At 37.8% G+C, this 24,972-nt stretch overlaps 5 protein-coding genes across 13 annotated transcripts; 3 read left to right on the forward strand and 2 right to left on the reverse strand.

The window, feature by feature from the left end:
- Nucleotides 1-280: 280 nt before the first annotated feature.
- lyrm2 (LYR motif containing 2) lies at nucleotides 281-1,084 on the reverse strand. Its single transcript, XM_088361350.1, has 3 exons — nucleotides 919-1,084; nucleotides 566-706; nucleotides 281-487 (listed from the first exon to the last, which is right to left on the reverse strand). The coding sequence occupies exons 1-3, from the start codon at nucleotides 961-963 to the stop codon at nucleotides 392-394; spliced, it is 282 nt and encodes a 93-aa protein (XP_088217476.1). The 5' UTR covers nucleotides 964-1,084; the 3' UTR covers nucleotides 281-391.
- cfap206 (cilia and flagella associated protein 206) lies at nucleotides 323-6,095 on the forward strand. 3 transcript variants are annotated; one of them, XM_088361343.1, is made up of 11 exons: nucleotides 323-548; nucleotides 2,461-2,551; nucleotides 2,880-3,068; nucleotides 3,662-3,826; nucleotides 3,917-4,125; nucleotides 4,240-4,359; nucleotides 4,471-4,669; nucleotides 4,735-4,875; nucleotides 5,291-5,466; nucleotides 5,598-5,735; nucleotides 5,836-6,095. In XM_088361343.1, the coding sequence occupies exons 1-11, from the start codon at nucleotides 528-530 to the stop codon at nucleotides 6,055-6,057; spliced, it is 1,671 nt and encodes a 556-aa protein (XP_088217469.1). In that variant the 5' UTR covers nucleotides 323-527; the 3' UTR covers nucleotides 6,058-6,095. The 3 variants fall into 3 exon arrangements, with proteins under 3 accessions (XP_088217469.1, XP_088217467.1, XP_088217468.1); XM_088361341.1 differs by lacking the exon at nucleotides 323-548 and adding an exon at nucleotides 1,502-1,683; XM_088361342.1 differs by lacking the exon at nucleotides 323-548 and adding an exon at nucleotides 2,113-2,279.
- A 155-nt stretch (nucleotides 6,096-6,250) lies between these two features.
- On the reverse strand, nucleotides 6,251-9,616 carry ube2j1 (ubiquitin-conjugating enzyme E2, J1). Of its 2 annotated transcripts, XM_088361349.1 has the most exons (9): nucleotides 9,442-9,616; nucleotides 8,833-8,876; nucleotides 8,183-8,256; nucleotides 7,965-8,096; nucleotides 7,736-7,820; nucleotides 7,404-7,509; nucleotides 7,103-7,232; nucleotides 6,870-6,998; nucleotides 6,251-6,809 (listed from the first exon to the last, which is right to left on the reverse strand). In XM_088361349.1, exons 2-9 carry the CDS (start codon nucleotides 8,861-8,863, stop codon nucleotides 6,531-6,533), a joined length of 966 nt encoding a protein of 321 aa, XP_088217475.1. In that variant the 5' UTR covers nucleotides 8,864-8,876; nucleotides 9,442-9,616; the 3' UTR covers nucleotides 6,251-6,530. The 2 variants fall into 2 exon arrangements, with proteins under 2 accessions (XP_088217475.1, XP_088217474.1); XM_088361348.1 differs by lacking the exon at nucleotides 9,442-9,616 and having other exon boundaries at nucleotides 8,833-9,182.
- On the forward strand, nucleotides 8,481-13,402 carry rad51 (RAD51 recombinase). 3 transcript variants are annotated; one of them, XM_088361347.1, is made up of 10 exons: nucleotides 8,481-8,573; nucleotides 10,203-10,288; nucleotides 10,816-10,953; nucleotides 11,267-11,384; nucleotides 11,463-11,554; nucleotides 11,632-11,726; nucleotides 11,814-11,927; nucleotides 12,209-12,338; nucleotides 12,440-12,561; nucleotides 12,632-13,402. In XM_088361347.1, exons 2-10 carry the CDS (start codon nucleotides 10,205-10,207, stop codon nucleotides 12,753-12,755), a joined length of 1,017 nt encoding a protein of 338 aa, XP_088217473.1. In that variant the 5' UTR covers nucleotides 8,481-8,573; nucleotides 10,203-10,204; the 3' UTR covers nucleotides 12,756-13,402. The 3 variants fall into 3 exon arrangements, with proteins under 3 accessions (XP_088217473.1, XP_088217472.1, XP_088217470.1); XM_088361346.1 differs by lacking the exon at nucleotides 8,481-8,573 and adding an exon at nucleotides 9,855-10,119 and having other exon boundaries at nucleotides 10,198-10,288; XM_088361344.1 differs by lacking the exon at nucleotides 8,481-8,573 and adding an exon at nucleotides 9,857-10,119.
- A 49-nt stretch (nucleotides 13,403-13,451) lies between these two features.
- LOC148381846 (rho GTPase-activating protein 23-like) lies at nucleotides 13,452-24,953 on the forward strand. Of its 4 annotated transcripts, XM_088362433.1 has the most exons (24): nucleotides 13,452-13,520; nucleotides 14,122-14,261; nucleotides 14,479-14,566; nucleotides 17,501-17,695; nucleotides 17,796-17,826; nucleotides 18,015-18,107; nucleotides 18,468-18,546; nucleotides 18,633-18,693; nucleotides 18,838-20,110; nucleotides 20,520-20,628; nucleotides 20,735-20,774; nucleotides 20,852-20,989; nucleotides 21,077-21,385; nucleotides 21,461-21,522; nucleotides 21,798-21,904; nucleotides 22,028-22,137; nucleotides 22,206-22,358; nucleotides 22,456-22,534; nucleotides 22,612-22,685; nucleotides 22,765-22,854; nucleotides 22,950-23,075; nucleotides 23,143-23,275; nucleotides 23,838-23,869; nucleotides 23,945-24,953. In XM_088362433.1, the coding sequence occupies exons 3-24, from the start codon at nucleotides 14,558-14,560 to the stop codon at nucleotides 24,173-24,175; spliced, it is 3,534 nt and encodes a 1,177-aa protein (XP_088218559.1). In that variant the 5' UTR covers nucleotides 13,452-13,520; nucleotides 14,122-14,261; nucleotides 14,479-14,557; the 3' UTR covers nucleotides 24,176-24,953. The 4 variants fall into 4 exon arrangements, with proteins under 4 accessions (XP_088218559.1, XP_088218561.1, XP_088218560.1 ...); XM_088362435.1 differs by lacking the exons at nucleotides 13,452-13,520; nucleotides 14,122-14,261; nucleotides 14,479-14,566 and adding exons at nucleotides 16,087-16,690; nucleotides 23,619-23,643 and having other exon boundaries at nucleotides 23,143-23,254; nucleotides 23,945-24,092; XM_088362434.1 differs by lacking the exons at nucleotides 13,452-13,520; nucleotides 14,122-14,261; nucleotides 14,479-14,566 and adding exons at nucleotides 16,088-16,690; nucleotides 23,619-23,643 and having other exon boundaries at nucleotides 23,945-24,092.
- Nucleotides 24,954-24,972: the final 19 nt, after the last annotated feature.

The raw sequence follows: 24,972 nt of genomic DNA on the forward strand, positions 1-24,972 counted from the left end.
AGTGGAGACAATAACCAACATTTATTGTGAACATAAAAACTGAACTGTGGGATTTTTTTTTTTTTTATGTCAGTGGCCTGCCCCAAACTTTATTAGCATGTGTATTTTCCCATGGGAGAGAAACAAAAAGTGTGCTTTGGGAAAATAAATCTTCCGATTGAATGTATTAGTATAAAAAATTATTTGGGGTGGGGGTTACTTTCAGTTTCTGGCCAGGCATCTTGATGTTTGTTAATAGTGTGTGTGTACATGCCATTGTATAGTAACTCCAAAGCATGTGTTTGCGTAATAACAATTTTACTGGTTCAAGCCATGTTCATTCATCCTTGACGTGATTCCAAGTCAAAACAGTAGTTTCTATCAGTTTTCAGGAAGTCGAGAAGAGTAATCCTCAGAGGTTTTTTGAATTGGTTCCAGCCAATGCCAGGGACATTTGAAGCTCCTCCAGGTGCTTGTTTGCTTGTGTGATCATCATACGGATGGCATCCTGATGGAACGATCAGAGGGAAAACATCAGCACATTTATCATGGCAGGTCTACTTGAAATGGTGATTATAATTTCTACCTGGTCTGTGGTACTCTGGTTCCTCTTAAATTCCGATTTTGCCCAGTCTTTGAGGTACTTCCTGTCCGTCTCATTTGGCACATGTTTTATAGTCCTCAACATTTTTCTATATATCCCCAAGACGGTCTGCCTCTGTAAAAACTAAGAGGGGTCGGGGGGATTCAGATGCAAAATGATTGGCCGTTCTGTTACTGATAGTGATTAAATTGCTAGTCAAGGTGACCTTAAAGGTCAACTGAGTTCACCTTGTCGAACTAATTAAAATATTCTCAATTACTATGGTCGCCACGATGTAAACTGAAGTCTTAAGTATGAATCATGTTTAATATTGATTATGCGTGTGCAGTATTTACCTGTTTTAAAGAAAGTGCAGTAGACGGTATTTTTGACGTTGTCATCTCTGGCAGACAAATATATTGTATATATTATAAATATGTCGCCTTATCCCTTTCGTGCGCTTGTTTCACACTTTTGCTGGGCTTCCATTACTGGCATGGAATATTACCCACAATTCATTGCGGATTTGACGAATCTCGCGAGACATCGGTGATTCTCGGGAGAATTTGTTGTTCTGTGCCGAAAAACGATGTATTTTCAAGCGTAAATATCAGCAGTTTAATCGATTCAAAACCTTTTACTCGTTTATTTTTTTTAGTTTTTTTTAAGGAGTTTGTTCTTAAAAAATAGCAGCGGAAGAAACTGGACAAAGTGAGACTAAAACACTGTGGCGACCCCAATGGGGAACAGCCGAAAGGTTTCTCCAAGGTTTAATGCTTTCATTTACTTATTTTTTGCATGTTTATTCCCTTAGTGTGAGTAGGTTTAGCTAATCTTGAATTACCAGAATAAATAATTATTCCTGCCAAATGGGATGAAATCTCAAAAAGATAACCTTTAGCGCACTCTACTGGACTGAGTCAGCCCGTTGTTGCTATGACGACCATTTCCGGCCAACAAGTCAAAACTGAAGTTACAGCAAGCACGATTATAATATTTTCACGATTATAAAAATGTCTCGGGCTCTGGCTGTAAGTGTTGTTGAAGCCATCATTCGGGAATTGGTACACGAGTGTACCATGAAAGGAGCTACTCCACCGATAGATTTAATTCATTTGAAGGTAAGAAACACTATTTATTGCAATCCTTTTTGGTAGATTAAACCGGGAATTAGTCTGTATCATTTCTACAGATGTAATAAACCAAGCATAAATGTGCCCAGTACATTTATTACCGGCGATGACACTTGGGAAATTGACATTTTATTATCCTTTAAATATCAACAGCTTATTTTACATTGATTAAATAAACGCAAGTCACGCATTTTACACTTACCCGAAACGTGTATTTTTGACTTATTTGTGAGGAGCATCGTCTCCCACAACACCAAAAATAATTGCTGGTGACATAAAAGTGATTAAAAATATTGCATCTACGGTAGTAACACTATGCAAATGAGAAGGCGATACCTACAACTAAGGTAACAACGCAGGTAAACGTGCATCAACGACTCTCTGCACTGACGTGCGGTAGAATGTGACGATTGCCTCAGGTATAAAAATGGATCCTGTCACTTACTAACAGCGAACAGAAGTCATTTATAATTGCCAAAATGTCGCGCGTAAAAAGTGACCAAAACTCAAGGAAACCAAAAGCATCCAAGGTTACAAAGATGATCGCACCAATATCTAAAGGCGACCGTGCACGCTCCGTAAAGGTAATGGAAATGGGAAACTTTCGTCACGGTTGTAAAACTTATAAAAGAGAAAAACTCCTTCCATTGAGGTTGGAGACTAAAGCATGTTGCGTTACATTTAAGTTACACAAAAAAATAACCTCAACTCTTTATTTACTGTATTAGTTTGATAATATATATATATATATTTTTTTTTTTACAGATGTGCACGGAGACACCTTCAGCCACATACAATCCTTCCATTGACACAATCAAGATGCAAGTCTATTTTGACATGAATTACAATTCTAGACGTAAGTGAAAATTTTTCCAAGTTGCACAATTTGTCATATGTTACAATTAGAACAATCAGTTTAATGTGAAGTCAGAATTAATCTTTATTTGCCAAGTTTGAGCATGCCAAACAAGGAATTTGACTCCGGTACATCTCGGCCTCTGTACAACATTTAGGTAGCTACCAACATTCAGGACAACATGTGCAAAAATTGACAATTATTCTCAAAACAAACTGTATTTATTATTTTCAAAAATCCTGAGGTGACAAAAAAAATGACAATACATTGATGTGTTCAACTTATCAACAAAATGAATATTTCAACCGTGACAGTATTTTCTACACAGGAGAGTTCCTTAAGGGAATCAGCTGGATGCTGGAGATGAGACTAAACCAAGTGAGCAGAGAGATCACTGACAGCAGGATGAAATCCAAAGAACAATTAGATGCCCTCTACCGTAAAATCATCACATACATCCTGCTAGGCTCTGGCATGGGCTCTCCTTCAGATGTCAGTTCCGTGCAAGAGGCTACAGGTAAACACGATAACTAAAGTACCGTATTGGCCCGAATATAAGACTGTGTTTTTTGCATTGAAATAAGAATGGGGGTCGTCTTACATTCGGGGTCTAGACATTATACCCATTTGCAACGTTAGATGGGGCCAGATATCTTTCAAGCGAATGCTGAACTTAACTCCCCAGGCTAAAGCAACCCGTCATGATGAAGAAAAAGAAAAATAGCGGTAGCACGATGAAGAAAAATAAAAAAAATAGCGGTAAGAAAGACAAGAGAAGAAAATAAGAGATGAGATCACAGAAAATGAAAAAAACAGAAGCAGTTCAATTACAAATGTGATTGTACTTTAGTTTACATATTTAAATGTTCAGATATTAAGATGTGATAGACAGTTTTTGCATGATTTGAATGAGGCTTTTTCTTTCCAATATATTGTTATAAAAAAATATTTCAGATGTACTGTAATTATTTTCTGTATAAAAATCTAATTTGGTGTTCAAAAAGTCTTTTTTCAAACTTGAGTCTTGAAAAAGAGGGGGTCGTCTTATAATCAGGGTCGTCTTATATTCGGGCCAATACGGTATGTATGCTCACATTGTGCTTGTATCAGTTGCCTTGCAGAGCATTTTCCCATCAAGTGAACTCGGAGCCTTTATGATCCTCCCAAAGCGAGATAAGGAGCAGCAGCTTTCTGAGCTCATGATGACTGTCACGGGAATTCGACTCTTCAACAAAGCTAGCAAGAAAGAACAGGAGACAAACTTTTCGGAATTAAGTATGAGACAGCATCAACTCATACTGGAATTGTGGCATGTCTTATAAATACAGTATTACCATCATTTTCTTTTTTTTTAACACTTTGCAGTGCCTCCAGCGCTTTCTGAAGCGCTTTCGGTCACCACTGATGCCATAGAGGTCGAGCTGAGTGCCTCCCAAAGTTTGGCGTGGAACTACACAGCATTGTTAGAAAAATATCGTGGCAGTTGGCCTGAAGAATGTGACGTGTCCCCGGTTCAGCTAACACAAGCACTCTACAATGTCAGGCAAAGTGAAACATTTCTCCGTATGTTACTGGTGAGCAAACATTCATTTTATATTCTTTTTTTTTTTCCTGATCTGGTTATATTTTGCATTGTTTCTTGGCAAAAAAAAAAAAATATTGATGTGGTTTTCACTTTCTACCACCAGGCTGATTCACGTTTATGTTTAAAAAGAATCGAAATCTTACAGAAGGACATCTCATCACAAATATACTTGCTGAAAACATCTGTGCAGCCCAAGACAGCAATGCTCACCGCAAAAGTTTTTGTAAGTTATTTGGTGATTGCTCTAAGAATAAATAATGACAATCTGTTATAGACATTATTACTATTACTATTATTAAGACTGTTATTATTATTCACTTTTTTTTTTCTTCAGCCATTGTTCAGGGCCTTGTCAAAACTTTGGTCAGAACTTCAAGATGAAGCAGAGCTGCTGAACATTTTAAACAACATTGCACTCAGATTGCAGTTCTTCCGTACTTCTCCGGACAATATTTTTCCCAAACATCCTTTGGAGAAACTACTGGAGGGAGTAGAAGTAAAAACAGACAAACAAAGAATGGATGAGCACATGGGTATGGCTGGCAGTAGCAAATCATTTGACCAGAATATAAATTGTAATCTGAATTTCTTCAAACAGGCGAGTGCATTGATCCATCGCAGATGAAGGAGCACGAGTGGCTCCACCCTGAATCTGCTGACGTGCTTATTGACCTACCATTGCAGTATAATGGATACTGTGGCTACACCCTTGTTAACAATGATGGTCTTATTCTTCCAGGTAACAGAACTTTATGCTACCAATAATATATGATCAGATCAAATAAAGCCTGGCTTCACAGCATTTACCAGAACAGACAAGAAAAAATTAGGGGTGCTAATTGAGTTGATAAATTGTAAATCAATTATTAAACACAATAAATCGGCAAATTTACTCGTCACATATGCACGAGTAGATAAAGATTTTTTTACTTAAATCGAGAGGCAAAATGCCTGATTTGTGTACAGGCACTAAAACTCGTATAATAATAAATCAAATAAACTATTAAAATGCATCCATTAATTTTACAGAAATATTCATAATGGAATTTTATATTTTATTCATCTCCCTTTTTTTTTTTTTAAACATGTGCTGCTATATTGACGAATTATAACTAAACATAAGAACGTCTTCATATGTGACATTCCCCTTATAGGGAATCCATACATTGGTGTGCTCAAGTACAAGGAGAAACTGTATGTCTTCATCTCCAAAGAAGCTGCAATAAAATTTGCCTACAACGCTGATGACTTCATTGAACTGGTGACAGAAAAAGCCAAGAGTTCACCTGATATGATTAATCTTCTCAAACTCCATCAAACTCCATCTTGCGTAAGATATTTGTAGTACAATTGTACTCTGTAAATTGTGTGCAATCTCTGGTTACAACCTACCACCATCTCCATCATTCAAGGTATTAAATCATAATACACAGATAAATTAATGCTTTGGATGTTTTACAGGTGCAAGAAGGAAAGAAGCCACTACCTATAAGTAAGTCTGAGAGCTGGACTCAAACAGATCTTCACGTAATGGCGACAAATATTGTGAAGTCGTATCAATGGAATGAGTGGGAACTGCGAAGGTCAGCTATCAAACTGGTAAGTCCAAATATTCAATCATTAATATTTTATATCAAATGTCATCAATAGAGTAAAATTTGGAGAAGATGGGATTATCATTATTAGTTGAAAATTCTAGGCAGATCTTCGGACAACAGTCACACATTCAACTCAAACCCATCTGAGCCACATGAGACGGGAAAATGACACTCAAACATGGCTGCCCAAGCAGGTTGGTTGTCAAACTAAGAGAGATGGTCAGACAGGCGTCCCGAAACCTCAGATATTCCTGGCTGGCCTTAGAGGATGCAGAGACGGAAGGATGGAAAAAGTCAACCTTACCAGATCTATTAATGAATAATTGGTGTCTTACCAAATAAATTGAAGCGATACCTTGAATTTTGAGATGCTTTTATTTATGGTCACGTTTCTTGAAGGCCTTAAAATATAAATTGGTAGAGACGATGAGTTATCTAAGTGCTCGCGGAGTCTGCAGGTATGATTGAATCTTAAAATATTAGGTATCACAAGGTGTCAAAAATATTTAAAAAAAATAAGCCTGATGGCAAAATCATTTATTTACAGATACACAATTATGGAACGTGCTGTGAGCAACACCGGCTCGATTTGAAACAACTTTTAATACGAAAGCTGTGATTTCAAATCCAAAGCAATGCAACCATGCCATCTGTCATTTGTTATGTAAAAGCTTGAATCTCACCTAGCTGGGCTTCCACCTCTTCTCGTTGAAAACACCAACATGGCAGTATATTCTAGCGATAGTATGAAGGGGGCTACAATAGGATTGATAATAATAGGAAGTGATAATAATAGCTAGGAAAAGTCATAATCAAACTTGTAGTCATGGGCCAGGTAAATCCTCCGGAAAATAAGTGCAGCCAAGATCAGAGAGAGCACCACTATAAGCATAGCAGAGCCTGCGTGGCTCTCATCTTGTGCCTCGTGGACCCCTGCAATTAAAGGTGGTCTGTTTGGAGCTTCTCTGTTGTCTCTTTGAGCATGCCGGACACGACGTTGCCGAGGACTGTGAGGATGATCAGTGTCCAAAGGAGATTGCGGCCTTTCCACTCTCGCAGCTGCTGGCACTTCTGCCTGTAGAGGAGGATAAATAGATTGATAGTGTACTTCCTACTTCTCAGAGATAAACCATACCTGCTCAGTCTGGGGCGGATCGACAACTGCGTCGCCTGAAGAATATGGGGCGGCTTCCTGGGTAAGATTGGAAACCTTGGTGTCAACGTCACTCTGGTTCCCCGTTTTACTGGATGAACTTGAGTCTGCCTGAAGTTAGAATAAATATTTTGACAATGCTTGACTTTAGATCGACAGGTTAAACAAAACATTTGAAGGTCCCAAATTCCAGGCCCACCCACTTTATTTTGTACCTTGTAGTTCATTTGTTGAGTGAAATTATTTGCCATGTGATCCTCTGGGCTGAGGTTGCTGTTTGGGGTCAGAGGCAGGAGTGCTGAGCGCAATGTACAACTACATGTCTCGCAGCAAAAATCCTGGGACCTGCAAAAGAAGAAATTTAATAAAACCAGGGGTTCACATAAAGTAGTTCCAGTGAATTATGCATGCCAAAAACACATTTTCATTACTCTTGTTAATTTTTTATCAAAGGGAGATGTTTGAGATGTCACTAAACCAAAACATATATATTGAGCATTTAACTGAAAATCGTACTTTTTGGCAAGGACCCTCCGTTCTTCTGGTGTATAATCAAGAGATCCAATTGCACCCTCTCCTTTTGTTGGCATGAATCCAATTATGGCAATTAGAGCAGTCCGTACTGAAATATAAACAGAAAAATTCAAGTAAACATAACAAATAAAACATTAAAAGTAAAAACAGCAGACGATTTTAAGAGTGAAATAATTATCCTAACTTTAAAGGTCAGCGTATAAATTATTCCGTGAGCTGCAATGATGTGTTGCAACTGTCTTGAGAATTTTTTTAAATTTATTATAATATTATACATAATGGTGTTTGAACACATACATAAGTAAGAAACCTACTGCTCCATGAAGGCTGCCATGTCTCTGGATGGTGACCCGATATACTCAGACAGATCTTCTTCCCGATTTCAAATCTTCCATTAGGCTGGGTATGTGCAAAGAAGACAAATAGTGGATTGAGTTACAAGACATGACCTGAGGGTTGTTGTTTCTCTTTAAAGCATGACAGTCAAAATATTAAACACTCTGGATTTTATTGCTGCACGTACATGAGACTAATGTGTCTTACTGTGAGAAGAATAATGCTGGGAGGCTTCATTGGATACTCCGGGGGAAGCACAATCCTGCCATGGTAGATGCCACCATCAAAATCTGAATCTGGGGGTCCACGTACGGAGAAGTGCCATTCAAATAGGTTATCCTAAAAGGTTACGTTAAAGTAGATTATGTTGAGGACATGCTTACCATAAATCTGAAAAAATAAAATCTGTCCTGTGGTAAACTTACTTCCAATGGCTGGGCATGGTAGTGCTCTGTGGGCTCTCTTAATTCAGCAGCCTCTTTCATCAACCTCTTCACCGCTAGTTAAATAAATAAAAACATGAATAAGTTAAATTGATTGCAAATGTAGATGGGTTGTCAAAAAAAATGGTCCAGGAGTATGAAATGAGAGCCCAAAATGAACTTGTTAAAAAAAATTGTATTTTTATTTGTTAATATTTACAATTTCTTTCAGCCAACCGGAAGTACACAAGGCGTTTTGTTTCACGTGTTTATTGAAAGATTGAACAGTTATGCCGTTTAACAATTTCCATGTATTATGTGACGAATCTGCAGACAAGAAACACAAGATTACTGCTGACCTAGCTTTAAGCCACATCCGGATTCGTAACACCAGGTTTAGTGAATCTTATTTTAACTCTACTAAAATATTATAACATGTGGTCGTGGAAATCCGATTTTCAAAACATTCCAAACCATTAGATAGAGCATCTAAAAAAAATAAAAAATAAAGGTAACTTGCGAGTGTAAGACATGTTTAAAATATACGCATTCACTCGATGATGTCGACTATTTTGGGGGAGAATGGACGTAACAAACACGTCATTCTACTGAGGTTTAAATAGTGTAGCAGAGTGGGTGGAAATGCAACTTACCAGGACTCTTGAGGTTATATTTACTCTCCATAATCTTCAATCACCTTCAAGAAGATATACCGTCGCAGTTAAATTGTAAAATCACTATTTAAATCAATCAAATTCGTTAGCTAAATTGAGCTATTTAGTCAGAATTAGTGAACCTCACGATCTACTGAAAGCTTGGTCGGATCGATCATTTGTCACGCACTCAGGCATAAAACGAACTACGTCTAATTTAAGACGTCACAAAATAATATATGATATCCGTTTTAAACCGAGTTTTAAAACGTCCGTAGCTGTTTGCGTGACATCAAACATTAAACTCGAAAGTAGGGGGAGCCCACTGGACTAAAACAGTTTAGCACATAGACTTGTGTACTAGATCCTCCCTTGAAAAGATTGGCATGATAATATATACATTATTACGTCAGCCATATTGGATGTGGAGGAATGACTCAAAACAAATGGACTGAATTTTATAAAGCGACAACATATAGAGTGCTCTAAACTCATAATGCATGGAGGAACATGGGTGAATTATCACCAGACACAGATGTATTTTTTTTTATGCTATAATGGGAAAAAAGGAGTGATAAAGGTAAAGCCAGAAGAAAGATCTGCACGAACCTCTTGGGAAGATTATGGAGAAGATGGTCAATATAGCAGGTTAGGGTCAGTGACTGCTGGAAGGTCCCTATTGTTTTTGTAAAAATTATTATTATTAAGGCCCAACCAGCGAACGCTTCGAGGACCCTGTCATTGTTCTTCTCCGTAAAAACTAGCATTTTTAAGGAACTAAACTTATTAGGGCCCGAGCGGTGATTGCTGTGGGGAACCTTTTTTTTTTAACTAATTGTTATTATTATTATTTTATTATTATTATTATTATTATTATTATTATTATTATTATTATTATTATTATTATTATTATTATTATTATTATTATTATTATTTTGCGATTGCACGCAAAAAAACGAAGCAGATCATTCACAATAGCCGTAACGATCGTTTGTTTGTGTCTAGGTGAAGATCCGGAAGTGCGATGCGACATTTCCGTTTTTCTGCCCTATATGTCGCGACGATGACGTATAACTGGAAGTTGTGCGAGATTTCGTGCGCGATAAACGTGATGTCTTCGTCCAATCAAAATCCACATGCTGAGAACTGACGTCATTAGTACACGTTCGAGCGGGAAGTCGAATTATATACCAAAGACAAAATAGAATTTAACCGGGATTGATCCAACTTTGGCCTTAACAAATTCTGCCTCCAATTGTGCACCACAATCGGAAACCTTGCGTTAAGGTAAATCAGTTTGTTAGTCTTAGCTTATTTTGAGTTGCAGTAGAACCGCTGTTTTCCGTGATTCATTGCGTTTTTCAATTTAGATATGGCGATGAGATGTGAGGGTGCAGTTGAAAATGAATTTGAAGAGGAAGAAAACTGTGGGCCACAGCCTCTAAGCAGACTAGAGGTATGTCATCTTTTTTATAATTCATTTTTTATTGATTTTACCATTGATATAACAACAAACCTATCCAAAAATAATGTAAACAAACCAACCCCTAAACAGAACTGACAGGAAAAAAGGCAGTACACCACTTATATAACAGTGTGTGTGTGTGTGTGTGTGTGTGTGTGTGTGTGTGTGTGTGTGTGTGTGTGTGTATGTATATATATATATATATATATATATATATATGTGTGTGTGTGTGTGTGTGTATGTATGTGTGTGTATATGTATGTATATATAGTATGTGTGTGTATATGTGTACATGTATGTGTATATATATATATATATATATATATATATATATATATATATATATATATATATATGTATGTATATATGTATGTATATATGTGCCAGTTTTCCACCTGCACACACACACATTTCTTTCTCCCTCTTGGAATTTTTAGCTTTGTAGATCTTATGGCAATCTGTTTTGTAACGTCTTTGATTTCACCCCTATTTTTTGTGTCATTCAAATTTCTCTGCAGCAATTTGGAATAGGTGCCAGTGACATCAAGAAACTGGAGGAAGCAGGTTTCCACACCATTGAGGCTGTGGCCTATGTTCCAAAGAAGGAGCTGCTTAACATAAAAGGAATTAGTGAAGCCAAAGCTGATAAAATCAGAGTACGTTTTCATTTGTGGAATTATGGTTTTTTTTTTTTTTTTCAGGGCTACAATAAATAGCCAATATTGATAAAAAATTGAAGTTGGACAGATACATCAAGAAGCTTTGTGCTTCTGTAATGGCCAATGAAATATGAAACACAAAATTTGATGCACCACCCTTTACAATATTTCAATTAGACTTGTAAGCAATCATAGACTTATTTTACAGTTTTTATAAAATGGCAGTTTTTGTTCCAATTGATTTTATGCAGCTATTGACCCATTATCTCATGCTGAGTCAATCTGCTAACTCAACTGATTTGCTCTGCAGACTGAATCAGCAAAGCTGGTACCTATGGGTTTCACTACAGCCACCGAGTTCCACCAGAGAAGAGCAGAAATCATCCAAATCTCTACAGGGTCGAAGGAATTGGACAAGCTCCTACAGGGTGTGTAAATATTTGGACATTTGGACACTCGAAAATGAAGTAAAAAGCAAACACTTCTACTTTTTGTTTCTCTTGAAGGTGGTATCGAGACTGGTTCCATTACAGAGATGTTTGGGGAGTTTCGGACAGGGAAGACCCAACTGTGCCATACACTCGCTGTCACATGTCAGGTACCATCTTATTTGTTTGAATGTCAAATGACATCATTTTCTGGTAATTATGGTAATTTTCTTTGTCCATCCCACAGTTGCCTATGGATCAAGGAGGTGGAGAAGGTAAAGCCATGTACATTGACACAGAGGGAACCTTCAGACCAGAGAGACTCCTGGCTACAGCCGAAAGGTGATTGGGGAGATGATATATTGTACCATTAATAAAGTATCAAATAAAAATGAAGGATTTGTCCAGTAACTGTTTTGGATCAACTAGGTATGGGCTGGTGGGCAGTGATGTTCTGGACAACGTGGCCTACGCTCGAGCTTTCAACACGGATCATCAGACGCAGCTACTGTATCAGGCATCTGCCATGATGGCTGAGTCCAGGTCAGTTTGGAGAAAGGATTTGTGATTATTTATTTGAAGGCTCGGCACCAATTGAGTTAGGCAATGTTTTGGATCAATGGTTCTTTGTGTTCTGAATGGTAGAGAATTCAACTGTCAAATTATTGCAGCAAGCCAAACAGCTGTTTTATTGTGTATTTGTTTTGGACAATCTAATTGCTTTCATCCATGTACTAAAAATTAAAAAAAAAAAAAAAAAAGTCTTTTGAGGGTCCTGCCATGTATTTGAATTGTAAGCCTTTGCATTTATCTGGTCTTGACAGATATGCTCTACTAATAGTCGACAGTGCCACAGCTCTGTATAGAACTGACTACTCAGGCCGAGGTGAGCTGTCCGCCAGACAAGGACACTTGGGACGCTTTCTTCGTATGCTGCTCAGGCTGGCTGACGAGGTATGGTGCCATGATTAATTATATGTATTTATGTTCTGTCAATTATACGCATTTATTAATCTTTTTTTTTTTTCTTTCTTCCAAACCTGTCCTCACAACAGTTTGGTGTTGCAGTGGTAATAACCAACCAAGTGGTTGCACAGGTAGATGGTGCTGCCATGTTCTCTGCTGATCCAAAGAAGCCAATTGGGGGCAACATTCTAGCTCATGCATCCACTACACGGTAACTAAATTGATTTAAAAAAAAAAAAGGCCCTGTTTACACCCTGTTACATCATTCGTTTTCCTTGCAGATTGTATCTGAGAAAAGGCAGAGGAGAAACAAGAATATGTAAAATCTACGATTCACCTTGCCTACCTGAGGCGGAAGCCATGTTTGCCATTAATGCTGATGGAGTGGGGGATGCTAAAGACTGAAGATATTGTGCATCAAACATGATAAAAGTGTCTAAACAAAGTCATGAAACTCCTAAAAAAAACATCTGTGATGTGGTAAGAACTATTTCTGCCAGGAAAACTAAAATCTGTTAAGGTCAGACTGAGTCAACGTGGAGGTTGAAGCTGCTGCGTGTGTGTGCTCGCGAGTGTGTCCGTGTATACGTGTGTGCATGAATAATTTAAGTTGCAGTATATGACAAAATAAACAATATGAAAATAGCTAAGTCGCTGATGTGTGACTGCATTCTGATAAATAATGCTCTCACTGAGTAAAGATTTTTGTCACCAAGATACTAAGACGTAATCTCGTTATGTCCATTTGTGAATGAGTGCTTCATACATTTAGTCCTATCCTCGAATTATTTCAAATTTTTACAAAATGGCAGAAAAGACACACATTGTTTCTTTGTCATCGGATGACTCGTTGAAGCCATGCTCCGCCGAGGTCCCTGCGGGGTGAACGACGCATCTTATTCGAGACAAGCGTCAGATAGTAAACAAGTATACTGAAATGTAGAATATTATTTAAGCAAAGGTTTGTTGACTTTTTTTTTTTTTTAAACATTTTGTGGTTTACATGTCCATCAATCTGCTTTACAAAATAAACATTGATTTGTTGACTTTTTCATCCGCTGTTGTTAATATTAGTACAATATATTTGTTGTACGCTAGATGGCGGCATTCACCTTCCATCCATCTTCCTGCACAACCAACGCTGCTCTAACTTGACCTCGAAAACTTGAGGTAACTTGCAAGCCTATCAAACACTTACAGCTTCAAATACAACAGCATAGTCAATAAAATTATGTGTGCACTATGTTATATTTTTGATCATGTAGGTCATCAACCAGCCTGAAAAAGTATTCTGGTAGCATTTACATATAGAGGAGATAATGGGCCTACTATGTGGTCAGTGTGCCATTTCTGTTGGGTGGGAGTTTCCAGCTATACAGCTAGGGGAAGCAGCACAGGATGTCCTTTTCCACATTCCTTCAGGATAGAATAGCTCGGTGTGCGTGGTGGACTTTATCATATTTTTGTTACAGTTCAATATCTTAATCAGACCACTGCATTCAGTCATTAATGCTGCTGTTTTATTTATATATTATTATATTATATATTATAATATTAATTATATATAATTAATATTATATATTATTATTCTATTTATGTTTTATTTTTATATATGCATATATTGTTTGTTGTTTGTTGACATGGGGACTTTATAAATCTCTTAGAGTGTGACAGCTGGGAATCCCACTTTACTATCATGTCACATGGTACATGCACACGATCCCCCTGATCCTTCCCCTCATCCCATTCTCTCACTAATGCTTGTCTACAGGACGGGAGAGAGGAAAAAAAAGCTTGAGGGATTTAGATGAGGAGAGGCAGCACGGACAAAGCTTGAAGCAAAGGAATAGCAGTGTGAGGCCACTTTTCAACCAACAAGAATTTGAAGAAGAAAAGACGGAAGCATGGAAGGTATATAGAAATAAAAATGGTATATTTTACAAAATAATTGAATAGTTGTTTCATTTTACGAGAGAGTAATAATGATGAGACCAAAATAGCATGTTAGCATGTTAGTCAAGGAAGAGAAGGAAACAGTAATGTGAGTTGATATGTACAGCTCAGTGTCTTCAGTGGTCTGACCTTAGTGTGTGTGTGTTTGTGTGTGTTTGTTTATGTATGTTTGAAGACCTCCCCACCCTCTCACAGCTAAATTCACATCTTCAACTTTCACAAGCTTGCTACAACGAAAAGTCATACTGAGCACCATGGACAAGGTGAGCCAAATTATATACATATACTGTACACGTGTACACACAAACACACGCACATGACAATTGATCACTTCTTGCAATTTAAATGCATAAATCATTTTTCTGTGTAGAATTTTAAGGCAAGGTTTAAACCGAATCCATTTTGGAACACCAAACCAGTATGTGGAAAATGTTCGTAGAGTGAATATGCCAGCATTTTCTCACGTTATATGATACTGTACATTTGTAAAGCATTTTTGAGACTTGAGAGTTTCAAATGCAACCATTTTCACTTTTATATGTGCCACTTCCATTTTGTTGTCAAATAAATGTAAAAATTTATGACAAAAAAAAAAAATCCAGATAAATTTTGGCAACCATCACATTATGCTGGATTCGGGATCCATTAATCTAACTTTTTGTACCATTGTCTAAATGGACTCACTATATATCAGGATGCAATTTGCTTTAAGACAAAGCTCATCTGTGGTGAGAGAGGTATGGTTGTGCTTGTACAAATGTGAATTTATTTTCTCCGCTCCAGTTCACTCAACTACATCCGTGCTTAAAATAGAATTATGAAAGCTTGCCGTGTGTTAGTGTGTGCGTTCATTAGTGTGTGCTTGTTTGATCCTGACCTGATAAAAATGTTTCATCATCTTCCTGAGGGTTCTCAAAGGTCAACAGAACATCACCAGTTTCAGTTGATGTCCCAATTGGCTTTTTTTGCATTATAATCATAGAGACCCTGAGGGCTGAAATTGATGTTGATCACATATATTTGTGAGCATAAATATCTCTCCATCCATTTTTTATACGTTCATCATAATTAGAGTGATAGATGTGTGGAGACAACATTTTATTGTATTAAAATAAATTAATTAGTCATTTTCCCAGCCACCTACGTATCGGTCAAGCCACCTTCAGACTAGTAAGAACTGTTCAAATATTTTAAAAAGATGATTTTTAAAGGTGAAGACAATTTGCAATTTTAGTAATAACACATGATGCACAATTTGTCTTCGCGGGCCATATAAAATTATGTGGCGAGCCATATCTGGCCCCCGAGCCTTGCGTTTGATAACAATGATGTAGACAAAAGGTTGTTTTTAAAATGTTAATCCTTTATATGACCTGCTTTCTATTGCTGCCACATGCATGGAAGATTACACAAGCAGCAGTGTAAAGCATAAAACAACTACATAGTTACATAATAACTAGTGCTGGTCTGAGTGTTCATTCATTTTCAATGCTTATTTTTTTTCTATACACAGCGCCTCTAGGTCAAAAGGAATGTGGGGCATAAGTGAGTCACACATCACATGATGTTAATTTTGACTTGACTCTCTCATGATTACGAGTCTGCATCGTGATAAAAATGTATGAAATGTTCCGGATAGTCAGTGCATCAACGGCGAGTGACATAGGAAGGGGAAAGTTTTGCAATCTGTGCTAAGGAGAAATACATGAATAGTGATAAAAAAAATCCCAGTGGAAGTCATGTGAATCAACAAACTCAAAGGAGCCGAAAAAAGAACTGGGATGTCAGTAACTTGAAATAGAAAGGGAGCGATAACCTCTCTCGCTCTTTTTCTCGTGTTCTCTATGAGTAGGCTGGGCTACATCGCCGAAGGATGCAAGGAATGTGAAAGAATGTGACAAGAGGGAGAGAGAGAGAGAGAGAGAGAGCTTGATTAAGTGGAGTAGGATGCTCTGGATGTTGAAGCAGTTCTATTTATTTTTTTTCCCCTTCAGCTCAGCTTCAATCCTTTTGTTGTGTTGTCTCAGTGGACCTGATCTGTGAATTCAGCCGACCACAGAACTTTATCAAAAATCTAACAACGGACAACTGAAGGTGTGCTTCAAAATAATAATTCAATAGTGAATGAGGAGAACGCATTTTTTCTTTTATTCAACCTAGAATGCGCTTTTAGTCCGCATGGAGGTGCTATGCATAGGATTTCAGGTGCCGCACCAGCTCCCTCAGGACATACATGGTGTTTCCAGTGTTCAGTGGGGGTGGACTGTAGCGACGCGGAACCTCGTTGTATCTGGTTGGCAGTATTAAGAATTATTTCACCACAGCTAACCTCGATCAGATCACTAAGAAAACCGGGATCCATGAGGATAATACAACACAGATCTTGGGTAAGGTGGGTTTATTGAAACCTTTTGAAAAGTCTTAGCAATTTTTTTTCAGTTGGATAATGTAAGATATTAATTGGTTTTAATGGTTATGATGTTTTTTTCTTGCTTATAATATTTCTATATCAAGCTATTTTCAGGTTTCTACATTTAACTATTTGTGATCTTTGGCAATTTAGTTTTTTGGGTGGCTACGTATTTTTGTAATCCAGAAGTAAGATACCTTGTCTCTGCCTGTGTGCCTATGCACCCCTTTAAAACATAGGTGTCAAACTCAAGGCCCGGGGGCCAGATACGGCCCACCACATCATTTTATGTGGCCCCCGAAGACAAATTGTGCATCAACTTCATGTGTCAATACTAAAGTTACGATTGTTGTCACTTTAAAAAAAAAAAAAAAACAGATATTGCTAGCAATTTTTGTTACCATTGATCTTTTAAAAATATTGAAGTATGCGGACTTGGCAAATAAAAGATTGATTGATTGATTGATTGATTGATTGATTGATTGATTGATTGATTGATTGATTGATTGATTATTTTAGGCTGTGTAATGTTTTATAGGTAAGTCACGGAACCGTGAAATCGCATCTCAAGTGGACCGGGAGCCGATGCAAATTGGCTAGTATTGTAGAACATAAAAATTTACACTTCTTCCTACTCCTTTCGAACATGTATGACTGAAACACTATCACTGTCTTACTATTGCTCCTGGAACTTTCATTTGACGATGAATTTTTAACGTAACAGTGACTTACGTTCGATTAGGATCATTCACAAAATGACTAATAGCAATTTATTTCCTCTTGATAGGCTAAAGGACTGAAAGACAACATGGTGTCATCCAATGAGAATAGTCGCCAACCACTATCATCTGGTAACATGGCGGCTATGATGTCATCGCGTGGCCTTCAGACCATAAACCTCCATAAGAACTTGCATGGATTTGGTTTCACTCTGCGACACTTCATCGTTTACCCACCAGGGTCCCACCTGCACAACTCCAAGGTAAAGATGACAAATTCCACTTTTAATATAGAGAACCTCAAAAATAGACCACAATCTGTCATGATCCAAATTCCTCTAACCTACTCTGTTCTTTCCAAAGGATGAAGAGAATGGAAATGCAATTAAAAAATGTGAGTGCCATTTTTTTCAACATGAATATCCTTTTTAACATCCTTTTTGTATCATAGAAATGTTTAGTGAGTGACATTTTAATGACAGAAAGACTAAACTGTTCATTAAACTAATACTTTTTTTATTTACTTCAGGCTCACTGATTGTTGATGCATCATAAATGGATGTTCATGTGTGTTTGTCACAGGTCATCAGCAGTGTCATTTGGAGGCTATGGACACCATTTTTGTGAAGAGCGTTAAAGAAAATAGCCCTGCTCATCAAGCTGGACTGTGCACTGGTAATTGACTCCAGTTACTAAATGAATCCATATTGGTCCATATATAAGGCGCACCGGATTATAGGGCGCACTGTCGGTTATTGAGAAAATTGGAGGTTTTTAGGTGCGCCTTATAGTGCGGAAAATACGGTAATTTGTAAAATTCAGAAGAGCGTGCTCACAGAAACATTTTCAGAATTGGGCAGAAATATTTAATGAAAAAATATTTTACATAGTTTGACTACACGCTTGATGGGTGGGCATAGACTTTAGAGACCCTCCCTATATGAAAGATAGTATTAAAAAAAGTTAATTGTGTGTGTGCATGTGTGTGTGTGTGTGTGTGTGTGTCTTTGTGTGTGTGTATACATACCATCTCAGGCGACAGGCTAGTCAAAGTGAACGGGGAGAACATTCTTGGAAAAACTTACTCTCAGGTGATTCGACTCATTCAAAACAGGTAAGTGGGACGTTATGGGACAAAAATGTGGCTTTTTTTTCATCATGCTTTGAGGTGATATTAATTCTCTTTCTGCATCGTTGCAGTGAAAACAATTTGGAACTTTCTGTTATGCCAAAAGATAAAGAAGTCCTGCAGTTGATCAGCGTGAGTATTCGTTTTGTTTTTTGTCCTTCCTTTCCACTGCTCTTGCATTGCTGTTAGATGACTAACGTGTCATCCTGTGTCAACGTCCGTGTGTGTGTGTGTGTGTATCTGTCCTCGGTAACATTACCTTCCCTCTATCCTTAGGTGTACTCCCAGGAGTCCTGCTTGCGAAACAATGACACATTTACAATCAAGGACAATATTCTCCCAGAACCCCCCCTTCGTTATTGTTCTTCCACCAATCCCATGACTTCACAGCTAAGCCACAAACTTAATAGTGACCTGGACAACTTTCAGTGCAGACCCAGCCCAACGACATCAGCAATGGACAACCACCATGGTATTGCTTCAACAAACAACTGGATAAGAATGCCTGAGGATGTCAGCAATAAATTCGTCACGACAGTGAGGCATCGTGGCCGCTCCTCCTCAGCAATAAGTGCACTTGATTTTCACTTTGCCAACCATAATGCTGCCATCGCTTCGGCAACACCAACCCGCAAAAGCAGCCTGCCAGCCTTTGGTCACCCTCGTCCTGATTCCCTTTGCCACCAAACGTCGGACTGGTACTGCTGCCAAGCTGAGGTTGCGAAGCGTTCGTCCTCTTGCCATAGCAATGTGTTGTACTCTGGACCTCCATATGCTGACAATGTCTCTTTAGAGCCTAACATTTTGCATCATCATCAAACTTCTGCAGCTTTTCATGATTCTTACTTGCATGGGGAATTGAGTGGTATTTCAAGACCGGTAAGCATGTCAGAGAATTTGCTGGCAGCATATGCAAAGTATGAGTATAACTATGGGCGTTTTTTTGAAACACTAGAAAAAGCCTCTGAAATGATTCCACTCTGCTCAGACAGCTCTTCAAAATTTAGCCAACAAAGGGAAGAGAAAACCACAGGAGGAAATGAGCACCAAATCATAAGTACAGTGTCTTCTACAGTGTCCCCTTGTGGTAAGCAATCGGGTCAGCAGGAAGCTGAACCACAAACAAGGCGACTGGCAGATGAGTTGGTGGGTTACAAAAATGGTAGCACATCAATGTCTCACGAAACTCACCATCCCTTCCAACATGCACAGACTTTACAAAAGCCAGGTAACTGTGGCCCGTACCTTCGCTGCAGTGCAGACAGCAGAATCAGTGAGCCAGAAATGGCGACACAATCACAATGGACTACCACCCCACCTGCATCAAATGACCCAACCCCAATGAAATGCAATAGAGATATCATCTCCCAGATCTCTCCAAAACAGCCTTTGTGTCACAGACCACTTGCTCACACTTCAAGTCCCCAGTCACCAGAGTCACTGAGTGAAAGCCCCTCGCCTGTCTCTATTGGTCCTGGTTGCAGTCGCAGCACAAATGGCAGCTTGATGCAGCAGGCATACAACTCCCTGTCTTCTATTCCCTTCATAGGTGAGTGCTAACTTTCCTCATTTATTTATTTTTATTTTTATTAATTTATCTATTTATCTATTTATTTATTTTATTTTTACTTATTTATCTATTTATTTTTTTATTTATTCATTCATTTATTTATGGTTTCTTAAAGTTAGGGATAGGAATGGAAAAACTGTGGAATGTCAATACAAGTCTATTTTATTTTTATTTATTTATCTATTGATTTTTTTATTTATTCATTCATTTTTTTATGGTTTTTTAAAGTTAGGGATAGGAATGCGACTATCTTTAATGGGAAAAACTGGAATGTCAGTACAAATCTATTTTTAAACTTTGTATTTTACCGTAATACATTGCGTTAATCATTGTATCTGTTATATCTCATTTTACCCATCTTACTTTTATTTTTGTGGTGTATTATCAGGCAGTATCAAAGGACGTCGCTCTTCTTATCTGCTGGCCATTTCTACCGAGCGATCAAAGTCTTGTGATGAGGGTCTTAATACCTTCAAAGAAGAGGGCCATGTTTTTGCGTAAGCAAGGACACAACACTAATAATATTTTGTATTGTCTCTAAAATGGGTCAAATTGATATGTAGGAAAATTAAACACATTTTTTTTGTTATGTATGTCTTACAGGAAATTACCCAAAAGAGTCAAGAGTTTTTTTATTGATGGGGTGAGTTTTTTTGCTGCTGTAGTTTTCATTTTTATTTTCTCTGCAAGTCTTTTGAGACACAATGTATTGTGTGTTAGTCTCTTGAGAGTCTGAAAGCACAGGAGGAGGCACAGTCCAAACGCCACTCGACCTCTGAACTGGGAACCATTACTTTCAGTGACATCTGCAAAGAGGGTTGGCTACACTACAAGCAGATTCTCACAGACAAGGTGAAGGTAAGGGACCAGACCTTCCATTTTATTTATCATCAGGTATTCAAGATTAAATGCTAATTTTTTTTTTTTTTTTGTCTCTTCCTGTAGAAAGTTGGTAGCAGTATGCGGACTTGGAAACGCCTATTTTGCGTGCTTCGTTCCCACACGCTTTTCCTCTACAAAGACAAAAGGGAGGCTGTTCTTAAAGGGTCAGGACCTGGTTCAGGTCTGGATGAGCATCCACCAATCAACATTCGTGGCTGCCTAATCGACATTGCTTATAGCCAAACAAAGCGCAAGCATACTTTGAGACTGATGACACAGGACTTCTGCGAATATCTGCTCCAAGCTGAAAACAGGGACGACATGTTAGCGTGGATTAAGGTTATTAGAGAGTACAGCAAGATTGACAATGAGGTAAGCAAATATGAATGATCTAACTCAAAGCTGACCTGTTTGATTATTAAATTGGTTTCTTTATATTTATTTTAGGAGATTGGTTTTTCAAGACAGGCTCTTATCAACAAGAAGCTGAATGACTACAAAAGACAGAGGTCAGAACACGCAAAATGGTGGCGGTGACATTGCAAAGAGCCGTAGGGGCCGCACTAACATTAAATTGATATTAAAATATCAATATTAAAATATAAAAATATCATCCTGCAGGCCACAAATGGCACCCGGGCCACAGGTTTGAGACCACAGTTATAAAGGCTCATATAATTGTTGACAAAGACATTTGACTCATGTTGAAACAAAATTTGAACAGTATAGTGTTGCCTTTTTAACAATTACTACTACATTTTAATTTTTTTTGTGTCATTTACAGTTTTACAAGTAACAAAGCAGACTCTTCCCTTAAAACTCATCGTATGATGCCGCCCTTCCTCTTGGCTAAGAATGACTACACATCAGTGAATCAATCATCCAAAACTGGTGGGTACAATCATGGCTTTGCTCTTTTATGTAATCCGTCCATCCATCCATGGGCATTTTGAATTAAACAAAAATTGACACCACTTTGGACTATAAATAAAAACTTATGTCTTCTGGATTCAGTTGATAAGACACCATGGGGCATCAATATCATGAAAAAGTCGAAGAAGACAGACAAGCCAAAGGTTTTTGGTGTGCGCCTTGAGAACTGTCAGCCTGCGGTAGACCACAAAGTAAGCCTAGTCTTCTGTTTTGATGATTACATAAATAGTCATTCTTATCATTTCACCTGTCTCTCCAGTTTGTTCCCCAGATTGTGGCGATGTGTTGTGGTGTGGTCGAAGCAACAGGTTTAGAATACACCGGAATCTACCGAGTACCAGGAAACAACGCCATGGTGTCCAACCTGCAAGAACATCTCAATAAGGGTTTTGATATTAACACTACTGAGGAGGTGTGGCACATATTTTCAGAAATGCTATCGTTGCAATATTTTATTTTTTTAAGTTGGCAGCTGTTAAGTAAAATGTCTCCCTCCTCCGTTTCCACAGAGATGGCAGGATTTGAACGTAATCAGCAGCCTATTGAAGGCATTCTTCCGAAAACTTCCTGAGCCATTGTTTACTGACGGTGTGTAATTCTCAAATTGACCATCTTTCAACATATTCTTAATAAATAAATAAATCCATAAAAAAATTTTTTTGCAGACAAATACAATTACTTCATTGATGCCAACCGGATTGAAGACACAAGGGAGCGCTTGAAGATAATGAAGAAACTGGTATTTAGTTAAAAGAAATATATAAAGGTTTGTCAGTGCAAATTCCTATTATTATCTAACATTTTTTTTTTCTTTCCAGATTCATGATCTACCAGATCACTATTACCACACCCTCAAGTTCTTGGTGTGTCACCTAAAAAGGGTGGCAGATAACTCTGAAAAGAATAAGGTAGTGCCATATTTAATGTGATGTCATTTGAATAAGTATTTACTCTACAATTTTGAAAGATTGAAGATGGATACTATTTGATATATTATTTCCAGATGGAGCCAAGAAACCTGGCTCTTGTCTTTGGTCCCACACTGGTCAGGACATCAGAGGACAACATGACGGATATGGTCACTCACATGCCTGACCGCTACAAAATAGTCGAGACGCTAATCGTACATGTAAGAACTTCAGAGGTCAAATTAAGTTGAACTACATTGCAGTGATGTTGTCCTGGTTTTTGTCTAGTGTGACTGGTTTTTCTCTGGTGGTGAGCTTGATAAGCATGAGAAAGCTCCAGATGAGGAGATGCAGCCCATGCCGAACATTGACCACCTGTTGTGCAACATTGGCAGGCCAGGTATGCCAGGAGAAACATCAGGTGAGGTTAAGGATATTTTTTAGTCATCAGAAATTTTCCAACATTTTCATTGATTGCATATTATTGCAAATGTTTATACAGATGATTTATTTTGGATCAATGGTTGAGTTTTGTGGGAGTTTTTTTTTTTTTTGTCCACTAGAGAGCATTAAGTTCAGACAGGTTTGAAAATTTGGACAAATTTTCAATTTTTTCAATGATTAATGTTGTGCTGGTCCAAATGGATGGAGTTGTGGATGTGAGTGAATGGCCAAATTGTCCCAAGATAGCTGCAACATTATTGATCGATAGGAAATTATACCGTACTGTCCTTCCAAATATTTCTTGCTTTTTTTCCCCCTAGCTGAAACAATGGATCAGCTTCTTGGGTAGGACTAGACCTTCCTTTTGTTTGTTTATGTTTGATGTTACACTGTCTTTCATTTTCCCTTTCCATTAGTCTTTTTGGTATGCCAAATTAAAACCACTCACCACTGTTGCAGATGTCAACGTGAACTCTAAGCTGTCTCAGTTGCTCAACTCAATTTTTGTTTTTGATTATCTCAATATTGCTTCTTGACAGATTTCACCACCAGCGTTTCATTTAAGTCAAAGGTAAGCAAAAATAAATATAATTACATAACAGACTGGAAAACAAACATTTGATTGACAGCACTAAACTTCTTTCAGCTTTCTTTGACCTCAGTGAAAAATCGAAACACCAAGGAAATCCTGTCCAAGCCCTTCACCATTGTGACCCGTAAAAAATCTCCCAGTGGCTATTTCCCAGACAGCAGTTCAGATGAAGGCTCTGTGTATGAACCTATGAAAAGACCAGCAATCATGGAGAAACACAAATGGTTGCAGGAGACAACACAGTTGGACTTATCCAGGGAGAATTTCTTACTCGTGGTTAGTTGAGCAGTTGTTTGACCGCAGTCAACCATGGATATGTGGGACAAGATGAAAGCTTGGAAGTGCCACACTGTGGTTGTTTAACCCAAGTATACTCATATCGCTCCCCTATCATGTTCCCTAAGCCATGGAGGTATTAATTGGCATCGAGACTTGCCGTCTTTTTACCTCTTATTAGGTCAGTGTAAACTCAGTGTTTGACTGTAACTTTTTTGTCATACCTTTTCCATCTCATTTACCCATGGTACACTCACATTACCAGAAAATGCAACATTCACACACACAATTTTTGGGATTATTCTGTTGCTTTTTTTCAATTGATTAATCAGATTTCAAAATATCTTCCACAGATGTTGCACAAGAATATTGTAATGTCTAATGACATGGACAAGATTAGATGGACCAAATATGCGAACATTTTTTTTCTTTCGAATGAGCAAAAGCAGCTGTATCAAGTATGCCAAACTTTTTTTTTTTTTACAAAGGATAACAAAGTGATGATTTTTTTAACGTGCTAAGCATCAAATGCATTGACATTTACATCAGTGTCAACATGTGTTAAAACTACATTTTTCCTCTGTATTGTTTACTATACCTGAGACAAATGGATCTCAATGTGATGTTAGCATGTTATGCTGTATGTGAATGCTCATGTATGGACTGTGTTTTTCTGTTTGGACCAATTTTGTAACAGTTGCACAGCGGTGATGTTAACCATTGTATGTAACCATTGTATGTATGATTTACATACACACAGTATATATTAAATTATTTGATTTGATAATTGATTTTTCTTGTTTTTT

Source organism: Syngnathus floridae, chromosome 19 (assembly GCF_059516105.1).
Source record: "Syngnathus floridae isolate MCC-2025c chromosome 19, RoL_Sflo_1.0, whole genome shotgun sequence".
In the NCBI taxonomy this organism is placed as follows: domain Eukaryota; kingdom Metazoa; phylum Chordata; class Actinopteri; order Syngnathiformes; family Syngnathidae; genus Syngnathus; species Syngnathus floridae.

Excerpts from the sequence above, each read along its gene's own strand:
- LOC148381846 (XM_088362432.1), top strand. The coding sequence starts at position 16,493 with ATGCATAGGATTTCAGGTGCCGCACCAGCTCCCTCAGGACATACATGG. Across the intron at positions 16,691-17,500 it reads TAATACAACACAGATCTTGG|GCTAAAGGACTGAAAGACAA; the intron begins GTAAGGTGGGTT and ends TCCTCTTGATAG. Across the intron at positions 17,696-17,795 it reads CCCACCTGCACAACTCCAAG|GATGAAGAGAATGGAAATGC; the intron begins GTAAAGATGACA and ends TTCTTTCCAAAG.
- ube2j1 (XM_088361349.1), bottom strand. The coding sequence starts at position 8,863 with ATGGAGAGTAAATATAACCTCAAGAGTCCTG. Across the intron at positions 8,097-8,182 it reads ACCATGCCCAGCCATTGGAA|GATAACCTATTTGAATGGCA; the intron begins GTAAGTTTACCA and ends GTAACCTTTTAG. Across the intron at positions 7,510-7,735 it reads ATGGCAGCCTTCATGGAGCA|TACGGACTGCTCTAATTGCC; the intron begins GTAGGTTTCTTA and ends TTTATATTTCAG.
- rad51 (XM_088361347.1), top strand. The coding sequence starts at position 10,205 with ATGGCGATGAGATGTGAGGGTGCAGTTGAAAATGAATTTGAAGAGGAA. Across the intron at positions 10,954-11,266 it reads CCAAAGCTGATAAAATCAGA|ACTGAATCAGCAAAGCTGGT; the intron begins GTACGTTTTCAT and ends TTTGCTCTGCAG. Across the intron at positions 12,562-12,631 it reads GCTCATGCATCCACTACACG|ATTGTATCTGAGAAAAGGCA; the intron begins GTAACTAAATTG and ends TTTTCCTTGCAG.
- lyrm2 (XM_088361350.1), bottom strand. The coding sequence starts at position 963 with ATGACAACGTCAAAAATACCGTCTACTGCACTTTCTTTAAAACAG. Across the intron at positions 707-918 it reads CTGCACTTTCTTTAAAACAG|TTTTTACAGAGGCAGACCGT; the intron begins GTAAATACTGCA and ends GACCCCTCTTAG. Across the intron at positions 488-565 it reads ACCAGAGTACCACAGACCAG|GATGCCATCCGTATGATGAT; the intron begins GTAGAAATTATA and ends TCGTTCCATCAG.
- cfap206 (XM_088361341.1), top strand. The coding sequence starts at position 1,576 with ATGTCTCGGGCTCTGGCTGTAAGTGTTGTTGAAGCCATCATTCGGGAA. Across the intron at positions 4,126-4,239 it reads CATTTCTCCGTATGTTACTG|GCTGATTCACGTTTATGTTT; the intron begins GTGAGCAAACAT and ends TTCTACCACCAG. Across the intron at positions 4,360-4,470 it reads TGCTCACCGCAAAAGTTTTT|CCATTGTTCAGGGCCTTGTC; the intron begins GTAAGTTATTTG and ends TTTTTTCTTCAG.